Source organism: Mastigoproctus giganteus, unplaced genomic scaffold (genome assembly GCF_048544385.1).
Source record: "Mastigoproctus giganteus isolate SK-2022 unplaced genomic scaffold, ASM4854438v1 scaffold_18, whole genome shotgun sequence".
In the NCBI taxonomy this organism is placed as follows: Eukaryota; Metazoa; Arthropoda; class Arachnida; order Uropygi; family Thelyphonidae; genus Mastigoproctus; species Mastigoproctus giganteus.
The window spans coordinates 149,409-162,968 of record NW_028328295.1 but is presented as its reverse complement, the minus strand read 5'-3'; the positions used below and the strand labels follow the sequence as shown (position 1 = coordinate 162,968).

General features: G+C 38.5%; 1 protein-coding gene across 1 annotated transcript in view; it reads left to right on the top strand.

Moving 5' to 3' along the window:
* Positions 1–13,560, top strand: part of mus302 (mutagen-sensitive 302) — a 279,343-nt gene that overhangs the window by 183,423 nt on the left and 82,360 nt on the right. The window contains exon 10 of the mRNA XM_090389437.1: positions 2,012–2,109. Within this exon, the coding sequence (XP_090245563.1) occupies positions 2,012–2,109 (98 nt within the window). The remainder of the gene's footprint in view (positions 1–2,011; positions 2,110–13,560) is intronic.

Below are 13,560 nucleotides of genomic sequence, written 5' to 3'. Positions count from 1 at the left end.
CTGTTCTTATTATGTATACCAAAGTCTTTGGTGGGTGGGGTGAGATGCAGTACTGCATTATTTTCACATAAAATTTAAAAAGTTCATATATGTTTTTGTAAATATTTTTAGAAATTAGAATGAAACAAATGGTATAAACTGAAAAATCAGGAATTCTGAAAAACCTCAAGCTAAATTTTTCCTGTGAACAGAAATTGTTTCTTAAAAACCCTCAGGAGTTTGAATCATTGATTGGCAAGCACTTCCTTAAGGTAACTAGAGAATTCTCACAAGTACTGTAAATATTCATGGCTATCTAAATTAGCATTTACACTAATATTTTTCTAGTACAGCAGGCCCCCGTTATAACGCGGTTCGCTTTTTGCAGATTCGCTATAATGCTGTTCTTATATTATAACCCGTATCTGACTATAACGCTGTCACAGATCACTATAACGCTCTTTTACAGATTGCATTTTTGGCATATTTAACAAAATCGTTTCATTTGATAGAGTCGATAGCTTGAAAATGAAAAATAGCATTAAAATGTTTCTCATGCCGATTTGCGAAATTTTCCACGCTCAGTGAAATTTTCTCGCACGCTAATTTAATTGCAGTACAGTGACTTGTTACTTAGTTCCGAGATCAACATTTTAAAAAATGATCAAGTATATTGCTTGTAATATTTGCGTTATATGCATTTATCCGAAAGCTAGTCATCACTCAGTACAGTATTAGACATCGTGCGTAACGGACAGTTTACTTGAACATTGTATCATAATTAATGCAACCAACGCAGTTACATTTTCGAAGAGCTAATAATGACCAATAGGAATGAAAAAGCAACAACATCTGGGTGCAGAACGAAGACTATAAATGTAAGAAAAAGACTGAATTTGAAAATTAAATTAGACGTTTTGAAGCGAATCGATTCCGGTCAACGACAATCGGATGTGTGCCATAATTTAGGACTTGCAAATTTAACTGTAAGAACAATTATAAAAAAATAAAGAATTAATTTTAGCAGTGGGAAAGATAGCTGTTCCACTGCAAGCAACTAGGACTAGGCCGGCTATTAGGATTGAAATGGAAAGACTAATTTTATTGAAGATAATATTCCAATGTAGAATTTAGTTAAGTTAAATATTAAAAAAAAAAAAAAAAAAAAAAAAAGGAGAGAGAGAGAGAGAAAGAGATTAGCCAATATGATGATCTGAAGAAAACTCACCTAAAAAAAAAAAAATGTGAAACCGTTTAAAACTGGTAAGGGCTGGTTAGAATGGATTTAAAATCCAGGGAGAAGCCGCTAGTGCAGATCAAGGAGCCGAAACTTTCAAAAAAGAACTTCTTAAAATTATTGAAAAGGAGTATTATGTGCTATACTTCTCAACAAGTTTTTAACATAGATGAAGCAGGACTTTTGTGGAAACGAATGCCTAAAAGAAGTTTCATATTGAAAGAAGTAAAAACATGCCAGGTTTCAAAGCAGCGAAGGATCGGTTGACTTTATTGTTGGGTGGTAATGCTGCTGGGGATTTAAAATTAATATCCCTTTAAGTTTATTTGGAAGAAGGCCAAAGTTCAACCCAAAATCCACACATTTTTCATGATTAAATTGATCAATTAAATTAAATCAATTAAAATCATTATTTTAATTGGAATTTTAAGTTTACTTTTGATACGTAAGTAGTTACCACATAATTATATACGTATGTAATGCAGAATATTTTATATGTACAAATATTTGAATATTAAATATTTTGACCGACATTTGTGCACCTTTTCACTACCGTTTATTATTGATTAGGAAATATCCCATGGCACCAACTGCAACTCACAAATACATATATTACCTTATGGGAATGCGGCACTCGCTTAGCGCGGATTCACTTACCGCTCTGTTTTTCCGTAATGAATTATCGGCGTTAAGCGGGGGTCACCTGTATACTGTACCATTATTTTGCTAAAGAGTATTGGATGAAATATTTTAACAATTGTGTATTTCTCTCTCTCTTTTTTTTTTCCTTCTCAGAAATACTGGTGGACCATTAGTGGCGCAGTTGGCTAGCTGCTATTTTTATGAACAGATGGATAATCATCTATATAAATCACATACTCTGCCATTGGATGGTAAGTTTTTCATTTATGTAAAATGGGGATAATGATATTTCTGTTTTCTGACTCTCTTGTCTTAGTGGCTCTCCCACTTGCCATTCATTTGGTAAAGTGTGGGTGTGATTATGTCTTACTGAACTTTATGGAACAGTTTTACATTCTGGTCCATAGTCCAGCAGTACTTAGGTATAGGGCTTTGCGTTTCACCTGCTGTTTCTTATTGGATATAATATGTGCCATCCTAAAATATAAATCCATATTAAACTACAAGGCTGTTCAGTAAACAATAATCATAATTTTTCACAAACAGCCGTACTGCTGGCTATTTCTAGTTGAGCTACAGAATTTAAGACACAAACCAAGCTGCATTGTGTAGCAACTGTGCAGTTGACTCACGTAATACAGTGTGACCTTAGCGGCCAGTCAGGTTTATGTCTGTTCAGTGTCACCTATGTAACAATGGACATGACATAAGTTTTCCATATAGCACAGTTCGCAGGTGGTTTAAAGGTGGACGTTATTCAATAACAACAATCGGCAGTCTTGGAGCTCCAACCACTGCTGTCACCATAGAAACCATAAACACTCTTTCTGCAATCGGGAGAGAAGACCATCATATAACAGTTAGGCAACTGGCAGAGATGTTGAAAATATCAGTATGAAGCACACATGGCATTCTCTGTGACCATTTATATATGACACGTTTGTGCACGCTGGGTTCCAAGACTACTCACACCTGAGCAATAACAATTTGTATGGAGGTTTGTCAGGAGCTGCAATGGATGTTTATTGAAGATGGTGAGGTTCTGCACAAGGTGATAATTGCAGATGAAACATGGCTTCATCATTTCAACCCAGACAGTAAGAAACAAAGCTCTGTTTGGAAGTCTGTCATCGCCAACACCAAAAAACGCAAAAGTTATTGCTTCTGTAGGAAAGGTTATGGTGAACTCATTATTATTATTTATTTATTTTTTTTTTTTTGACATTCAAGGAATTTCTTACCAGCATGGTGTTGCTATATCATATGGTTGTTACAAGACCTCACTACAGAAGTATACTGCAAAGTTTGTAGGATCACTTTCATTGCAAATGACCACAACTGCACAAAGGTGGGTGGATGTTGCATCACAACAGTGAGAGACCTCACATTGCTCATACTGCCATCAACTACTTAGCCAGTATTAATGTCAGATATGTTCCTCATTCACTCTATAGCCCTGACCTTTCACTCTGCGATTTTTGTTATTTATTTACAAATTTAAAGAATGAACTATGAGGAAAACGTTTTTTATTTGTCAAAAGAAGTTGTAAAGACATCGGAGGTGATTCTCAAACACGTCAAAAAATGGCTTCCATGTTTTTGAAAAATGGCAAAAACATTGGAGTAATTGCTTGGGTATGTGATTGACTGTAGATTTTTATTTACAATAAAATATTGCTACTATCTTGCAAACAGAATATGCAAAACAGCCACATGCTGCATTATTTTTGAAATTATTTTCCTGATTTTAGCATTAGTAGAGGCATATGATGCAAAAAAGCAAGCTTATATAGCATTAGCCAAAAAAAAAAAAAAAAAAACTTCCCATTTCACCCATCCATTCACTCCAAATGTTTGTTTAGAAAATATCCGCACATCTAGCATTAGCATTAGTAGAGGCATATGATGCAAGAAAGCAAGCTTATTCAGCATCAGCCAAAAAAAAAAAAAAAAAAACCCACTCCCATTTCACCCCTCCGTTCGTTCGAAATACCTGTCCAGTTGAGCTTTAAATTTGTTTAGGCTATCAACTTCAACAACAAGTGATGGAAGTCGGTTCCACCAACCAACCACCCGCTGGCCAAAGGCAAATTTCCGCACATCTATCCGACATCCGTCCTTCCTCAATTTGAATTTATGCCCTCTGAGGTGATTATTCTGAGCAAGATGAAGAATCCCATTGGCATTGAGCATGCTCAAACCATTCAAAGCCTTATACACCTCTATCAGATCACCTCGCCGGTGCCTAGTCTCCAGACTCTGTAATTTGCAAAACTTAAGCCTTTCTTCGTAAGAGCAACCCTTTGTTCCATTCACTAATCTTGTTGCCCTTCTCTGTACCCGTTCCAGCAGCTCTACATCCTTCCTGAAATGAGGCCTCCAGACCTGTATACAGTACTCAAGATGTGGCCTAACCATTGCCTTATACAAGGGAATAATCACCTCCTTATCCATGCTAGAAAAATTCCTGTATATCATTGACAAGACACCATGAGCTACTCTTGCAGCTCGTCTGCACTGCTCAGAGAACTTCATATCTGCCTGCACAATTACCCCAGGTCCTTTTCATTCTCCACCACTGTCAGTGTAGTACCGCAGAGTTGATACGTTGCTCTGGGGTTACTGTTTCCCATATGTAGTACTTTACATTTGTCAATGTTAAATTTCATTTGCCACCTCTCAGCCCATCTGTTCAACCTTTCCAGATCCTGTTGCAGCAGCATAGCATCAGTAGTGTCCTTAACGACCCTGCCAACCTTTGTATCATCTGCAAACTTGGACATTAAACTTGATATACCATCATCAATATCATTCATAAACACCGAAAACAACAACGGACCCAACACTGAACCTTGAGGAACTCCACTAATAACATTAGTCCACGTTGAGCAGTGTCCATTGATTACCACTCTCTGTCTTCTGCCACTCAACCATCCCCTTATCCATAGCAGCAATTTGCCTCCAATACCACACTGCTCCAATTTGTGCAGCAGTCTTCCATGTGCAACAGTATCAAAAGCCTTTCTAAGATCCAAATATATAATATCAAAGTTATTCCTTGCATCCAGTTCTTTTGTGACTACATCATAGTATCCAATCAAATTGGTCAGGCAAGACCTGCCCTTAACAAAACCATGCTGCGTCTGAGCTATAACTGAATTCTTGTCTAGATGATCCTGCAGTGCTTCTTTAACCAGTGCCTCCATTAATTTACCTGGAACAGAAGTTAAACTAACAGGTCTATAATTACTTGTGTCAGCCTTTGATCCTCCTTTGTGAATTGGGGTTACATTTGCACATCTCCAGTCTATGGGTACCTCCCCTGAGTCCAAAGAAGCTCTCATAATTATGGCTAGGGGTTTGCATACTTCCTTTGCTGCCTCCTTTAATATAACTGGATAGATCCCATCCACCCCAGGTGCCTTTTTTATGTTTATCCTCAACAATCTCTCCTCCACTTTCCTCTCAGTTATTCAACTGAGATTCATCTATTCAACAATTGTTTTTCTTCAGTTTGAAATTATGTCCCCTCAGGTGAGTAATCTGAGCAGGAGGAAGAATCCCATCAGCATTGAACTTTCTCAAACTGTTCAAGGCCTTATCCACCTCAATCAGGTCACATCACCGGTGCCTAGTCTCCGGGCACTGAAATTTGCAGAACTTAAACCTTTCTTGGTAACAGCACCCCTTTGTTCCCCTCACCAATCTTGTTGCCCTTCTCTGTACTCATTCTAGCAACTCTACATCATTCATAAAATGAGGATTCCAGACCTGTACACAGTGCTCAAAGTACTGTGTACAGGTCTGGAATCCTCAATGCCTTATACAAGGGGAAAATCACCTTCTTATCCCGACTAGCAAAATTCCTGTATATCTTTGACAAAACACCATGAGCTACTCTTGCAGCCTGTCTGCACTGCTCAGAAAACTTCATATCTGACTACACAATTACCCCCAGGTTCTTTTCATTCTCCACTACCCTGAGTGTAGTACCATCCAGTTGATACATTACTCTGGGGGTTACTGCTACTCATATGCAGTACTTTACATTTGTCAATGTTAAACTTCAGTTGCCACCTCTCAGCCCATCTGCTCAACTTTTCCACATCTTGCTGCAGTAGTGTACTATCATTACTGCATTAACAACCCTGCCAATCTTCATATCATCTGCAAATTTAGACATTAATCCTGATATACCTTCATCAGTATCATTAATAAATACAGAAAACAACAATGGGCCCAACACCGAACCCTGAGCGACTCCACTAATAACGTTAATCCATGAACAGCAGTGTCCGTTGATTACCACTATCTGTCTTCTCCCACTCAACCCTCCTTTTATCCTTTGTAGCAACTTGCCTTAATGCCATACTGCTCCAATTTGTACAGTAGTCTTCCATGTGCACAGTATCAAACGTTTTCCTAAAATCCTAGTATATGATATCAAAATTATTTTTTGCATCCAGTTCCTTTGTGACCATATCATAGTATCCAATCAAATTAGTCAGACAGAACTTCCCCTTAACAAACCCATGCTGTGTCTGAACTATAATAACTGCAGTCTTGTTTAGATATTCCTTATCCAGTGCCTCCATTAATTTCCCTGAAACAGCTTAAACTAACAGGTCTGTAATTACTGATGTTACCCTTTGTTTCCCCCTTTGTGAATTGGGAACACATTTGCATATCTCCAGTCCATGGGGACCTCCCCTAAGTCCAAGGAAGCTTTCAAAATTATGCTAATGGTTTGCTAACTTCCTTTGCTACTGCCTTTAATATAACTGGTTGGATAGATCCCATCCACACCTGGAGCCTTTTTTATGTTCAATTTCAACAATTTCTCCTCCACTTTGTTCTCAGTTATTACAAAATAATTTTGCTCTCTGGCAGAGTTTGATAAATTTTTGCACATTCACCTCCCTGAATAACTCATTTTAGAGAAAGAACATGGAAATGCATATTTAATTAGCACTCACAGTGGATTATTAAAAAAGTTGTATATATTGTAGCCGCTAGGTAATTCGGGTATCCATTTCAATATTAAAATGGGTACCAAAATATTTATCTGGAAAAGAAGCTGAAACTTACATTGAGGGAATGCACTTTTCCATTTTGTTAGTAGTTGTACTAATTTAAAAAAATCTAGGTTTCGAGGAAAATACTGCTCATTGCAGATGCAAAGACATCAAACCTTATATTTAAATAGATGTTTGTGTGATTCAGTGAGGTTGGTGGGGAGGGGTTAAAAACAGGGCGAACAATATGTGTGAACATACACTTATCTCCTTACCCAAAGAGACATATACCCATATCCCAAAGAATGAGCAATACTAAACTAACAATACTACAAAAAAAAAAAAAAAAAAATTATGGAGTGATGTCAGGAAGGAACTTTATCTGCTTATTTTATGACACGACTAAGTTACTCTTCATTGAGAGTTATATGTTTTATTACCTTCAAACTCAGGTTTTTTCTTCTCCCATTTACTTCACAGACTGAGGAAATACATGCTGTTATAAACATAACAGCATGTATTTCCTAGTGCCTCATGGCATTTCTGTTTGTGTCTTACATCAAATAGAAGTGCACACTTTTGCCTAGGTTGGCTGGATGTACAAAAGGGGTGAGCATATCAAAATTAGTATATTGAAAGAATGGTCCCAAACAGATATTTAAGTTAGTGGTGATAAAATTTAGCAATGATGATAATAATACTCTGCAACAATACCATATAAATAATGTATAGGTATCAAATTAATAATAAAACAACTTTCAACTGCTTTCATTGTTATTTTTTTTCTGTTTAATTTCATATGTGGAAGAGCCCATATTATGTTGATTCATATTAAAGGAGACGGCAAAGCAACTAAGCAAACCCTTAGCCATAATTATGAGAGCATCCTTGGATTCAGGGGAGGTTCCCACGGACTGGAGATGTGCAAATGTATCCCCAATTCACAAAGGGGGATCGAAGGGTGACACGAGTAATTACAGACCAGTTAGTTTAACTTCTGTTCCGGGTAAAATAATGAGTCACTGGTTAAAGATGCATTGCGGGATCATCTAGACAAGACTGCAGCAATAATGCAGACACAGCATGAGTTTGTTAAGGGAAAGTCTTGTCTGACAAATTTGATAGGATATTATGATGTGGTTACAAAGGAACTGGATGCAAAAAATAATTTTGATATCATATATTTGGATTTCAGGAAAGCTTTTGACACTGTTCCACATGGAAGACTATTGTACAAATTGGAGCAGAATGGTATTAAGGGTAAGTTGCTACAATGGATAAAAGGATGGTTAAGTGGGAGAAGACAGAGGGTGGTAATCAATGGGTGCTGATCTTCGTGGACTAATGTTATTAATGGAGTCCCACAGGGTTCGATGTTGGGTCCACTGTAGTAGTAGTAGTAGTAGTAGTGGCACGTGATGCAAGAAAGCAAGTGTAGGAGCTTATGCAGCATCAGCCAAAAAAAAAAAAAAAAAAAAAATCACACCATTCCCTCCAAATGCCTGTCCAGTTCCTCCTTAAATTTATTTAACCTATCAACTTCCACAACGACAGATGGAAGTTTGTTCCAGCAATTAACCACCCGCTGGCTAAAGGCAAATTTCCGCACATCTATTCTACATCTGTCCTTTCTTAATTTGAACTTATGTCCCCGTAGGTTCGTAATCTGAACAAGTGGAAGGATCCCATCAGAATTCAGCGTGCTCAACCCATTCAAGGCCTGATAGACCTCAGTCAGATCACCGCGCAGGTGCCTAGTCTCCAGCCACTGCAATTTGCAGAACTTAAGCCTCTCTTGGTAAGAGGATCCCTTCATTCCCCTCACCAGTCGTGTTGCTCTTCTCTGTACACGCTCAAGCAAATCTACATCCTTCCTAAAATGAGGCCTCCAGACCTGTACGCAGTACTCAAGGCGTGGCCTGACCATTGCCTTATACAGAGGGACAATCACCTCCTTTTCCCTGCTAGCAAAATTCCTATATATCATTGACAAAACCCCATGACCTGCCCTGGCAGCCTGTCTGCATTGCTCAGAAAATTTCATATCTGACTGCACAATTACTCCCAGGTCTTTTTCATTTTCTACCACCTTAAGTGTAGTACCACACAGTTGGTACGTTTCTCTGGGGTTACTTCTACCCATATGCAGTACTTTGCATTTGTCAAGGTTAAGCTTCAGTTGCCACTTCTTAGCCCATCTGCCCAAATTATCTAGATCCTGTTGCAGTAGCACACTGCCATTACTGTCATTAACAACCCTGCCAACCTTTGTGTCATCTGCAAACTTCGACATTAAGCCTGATATACCTTCATCAATATCATTGATAAATACACAAAACAACAGTGGACCCAACACCGAACCCTGTGGGACTCCACTAATAACATTAGTCCACGAAGAGCAGCACCCATTGATTACCACCCTCTGTCTTCTCCCACTTAACCATCCTTTTATCCATTGTAGCAACTTACCCTTAATACCATTCTGCTCCAATTTGTACAGTAGTCTTCCATGCGCAACAGTGTCAAAAGCTTTCCTGAAATCCAAGTATATGATATCAAAATTATTTTGATATCATATACTTGTTTTTTATATATGATATATGATATCATATATACTTGTTTTGTATATATGATATACAATATATGATATTGTATATCATATACTTGTTTTGTATATTTATCAATGATATTGATGAAGGTATATCAGGCTTAATGTCGAAGTTTGCAGATGATACAAAGGTTGGCGGGGTTGTTGATGACAGTAATGGCAGTGTGCTACTGCAATAGGATCTAGATAATTTGGGCAGATGGGCCAAGGCCAAGAAGTGGCAACTGAAGTTTAACCTTGACAAATGCAAAGTACTGCATATGGGTAGAAGTAACCCCCAGAGGGGGCTTAGAGGGGAACAGGTATCCTGTGTGTTATCAGACACTCAGCCTAAAACACTGGATCCAATATCTCCCTATTACAGAAGATTTAGGAGAAGTCCGGTTGGCCTGCCTCCCTAAAATCCACTCATGCACACCTTCTCGATGGTAAGCCCTGTTACGTCACTTAGGTGGCAACGAACGTGTAGAGTGGTTCTCTTCAAGACGCCTGGTCAGCGTGAAGAGGAAAAGACCAAACCCTCCAGCAATGAGAGCACAACAATACAAATGGCCCTCAGTCCCCAGCAGCTTTCACTCTCCCTCTTACGGCAGCGAGAGGATCAGAGTGGAAGCAGAGGGTGCTAAGAATCTCTGGGTACGACCAGGCTGCCATGCACGGAAATTGAACTTGGCCTGTTATAACGTACGATCACTCATCGGTGAAGACAGGATATTAGAGCTGGAAAAGGAATTAGAAAATGTGAATTGGAATATCATCGGTTTGGCTGAAACAAGAAGAAGAAATGAATCACTTATAAGTTTATCAAGTGGAAATCTGCTGTACACCAATGGAAACAGTGAAAGGAGTGAAGGTGGAGTTGGGTTTCTGGTCCATAAAGATTTTAAAAACAACATTTTGGAATTCAAAAGTACATCACCAAGGGTGTCAAGACTAATATTCAAGATTTCTAAGAGGTACAAGCTAAAGATTATAATGATTTATGCACCAACATCGAGCCATGATGATGAAGAGGTTGAAGAAATGTACACTGAAATTGAGAGTCTTCTAGATGAGCAGAAAACCCACTACACTATTATTATGGGGGACTTCAATGCTAAGGTTGGAAAAAGGCAAAACAGTGCAGAAAGAGGAACTATAGGAAATTTTGGAATTGGTGAAAGAAATAAAAGAGGTGAAAGACTTGTGGAATTTGCAGAATCTCAAGGACTGTCAGTAATGAACACTTTTTTTCAAGAAAAGGGTGAACAGAAAGTGGACATGGAAGAGTCCAAATGGATTAACAACTAATGAAATCGACTTCATCCTCACTAACAGAAGATATATTGTGAATGATGTTACCGTCCTGAATAAGGTAAATGTTGGAAGTGATCACAGAATGGTAAGATGTACACTTGATATAGATGTAGGAAAGGAAAGGAAAAAACTGACTCGAGTAAATAATACAAAGGTCTTTGAAATAACAGAGGAGGAGAAAAAGCAGTATGTACTGGAACTTAAGAACAAATTTGAGCTTCTGCAGACTGCTCAGGACCAAGATATCGACGAGGAATATTACAACTTTCTGAAAGTGATAAAGCCCAAGAAACCTATAGGGAAACAGAAATCCAAAGAAGAAAAAATTAGTCAAGAAACACTTGTCACGATGAACCAAAGACGACAAATGAAGAGCAAGAAAAACACTGACAGGGAGAAAATTGAGTATACTGAGTTATGCAAAGCCATTAGAAAGAGACTCAGAGAGGACATAAGAAGATTTAACACAAGAAAAGTAGAACAGGCATTAAGGGAAAACAAAGGATTTAAATCAGCAGCCATGAGCAGTAATACAGAAAGACAAATGATACTGAAACTGAAGAATAGCAATGGTGTACTTATAAACAGCAGAGAAGGCATAATTCAAATAGCAGAAGACTACTATAGAGAATTATACAAGGAGCGAGGGAATGATACCAGCAGTGGGGAAGATGGATTGCAAAGTAGCAACACATACGACATACCCGATATTCTTCCTGATGAGGTAGAACATGCATTGAAGAAAATGAAGAATCGGAAAGCCCCGGGGGAAGATGAAGTTACTGTAGAGTTGTTAAAATTGGGAGGAAGAGACATAACACAAAAACTGGCAAGGCTCTTCACAAAGTGCATTAGAAAAGGTGTGATGCCTAAGCAGTGGAATAATGCAATCATAGTTTTGCTGCATAAGAAAGGAGATAAATCAGAAATTGGAAATTATAGACCAATTAGCTTGTTATCCCATATCTACAAGTTGTTCACAAGGGTCATTACTAACAGATTAGAAAGAATACTTGATGAGAATCAACCGAAAGAGCAAGCTGGCTTTAGGACAGGATTCTCAACTATGGATCACCTTCACGTAATATCACAGCTAATGGAGAAAGCAAATGAATATAAAACACCATTATGCCTGGCATTTGTGGATTATGAAAAGGCGTTTGACTCCATACAGCATAAGGCAATGTTTCGGACAATGGAAAGACAAGGCATAGATACTCCATATATTATGATTTTGAAGAAAATATATGAGAGTGCTACATCCTTTATTAGACTAGACAAAGACAGTAGCAAATTTAAAATCGAGAAAGGAATTCGACAAGGAGACACAATATCTCCGAAGCTGTTTACTGCTGCCCTTGAGGAAGCTTTCAGAAGATTAGACTGGTCGCAGAAAGGAGTCAATGTGAACGGAGAGTACCTAAACCATTTACGATTTGCAGATGACATTGTGGTCATAAGCCACGATCCCAAAGAATTAGAGGAAAATCTTAATCAGTTATGCACAGTTAGTAAGGATTTTGGACTAAAGATGAATATGGCTAATACAAAAGTAATGATGAACAAGTATGACACGGAAAGGGAAATAATGATTGAAGGAGCAGTAATTGAAAAGGTGGAGTCATATACTTATCTGGGACAAGTTATTAGCTGTAATAATGATAAATGGCTGGAAGTCAAGAGAAGAATAAATTTTGGATGGATAGCATTCAGGAAATATAGTCACATACTGAAGAGCAATATCCCAGTTTGTCTGAAACGTAAAATAATGAATCAATGTATACTCCCCACCATGACTTATGGAAGTGAAACGTGGGCACTCACCAAAAGAATGGAAGAGAAGCTAAGAACTACACAGCGAAGAATGGAACGAATTATATTGGGAATCAGACTGTTAGATAAGAAGAGAAACACATGGATTAGGCAGCAAACTCAAGTAAAGGACATTCTTATCAAAACTAAAGAACTAAAATGGTCTTGGGCAGGACACATAGCTCGAAGACATGATGACAGATGGACTAAGAAAATAACAGAATGGTACCCAAGAGGAGCTAGAAGAAAACCTGGAAGACAAAGGCGGAGATGGATAGATGAAATTCATGAGTTTTTGAGTAGTAAATGGATGGCCAGTGCTCAAAACAGAAGGAACTGGAAAGTTGCTGGAGAGGCCTTCATCCTGCAGTGGATTGAAAATGGCTGATGATGATGATGATGATGAACCCCAGAGAAATGTACCAACTGTGTGGTACTACACTTAAGGTGGTAGAAAATGAAAAAGACCTGGGAGTAATTGTGCAGTCAGATATGAAGTTTTCTGAGCAATGCAGACAGGCTGCCAGGGCAGGTCATGGGGTTTTGTCAATGATATATAGGAATTTTGCTAGCAGGGAGAAGGAGGAGATTGTCCCTCTGTATAAGGCAACGGTCAGGCCAAGCCTTGAGGCCTCCAGACCTGCGTACAGGTCTGGAGGCCTCATTTTAGGAAGGATGTAGATTTACTTGAGCGTGTACAGAGAAGGGCAACAAGATTGGTGAAGGGGAATGAAGGGTTCCTCTTACCAAGAGAGGCTTAAGTTCTGCAAATTGCAGTGGCTGGAGACTAGGCACCTGCGCGGTGATCTGATTGAGGTGTATAAGGCCTTGAATGGGTTGAGCACGCTGAATTCTGACGGGATCCTTCCACTTGTTCAGATTACGAACCTAAGGGGGCATAAATTCAAATTAAGAAAGGACAGATGTGTGGAAATTTGCCTTTAGCCAGAGGGTGGTTAATTGCTGGAACA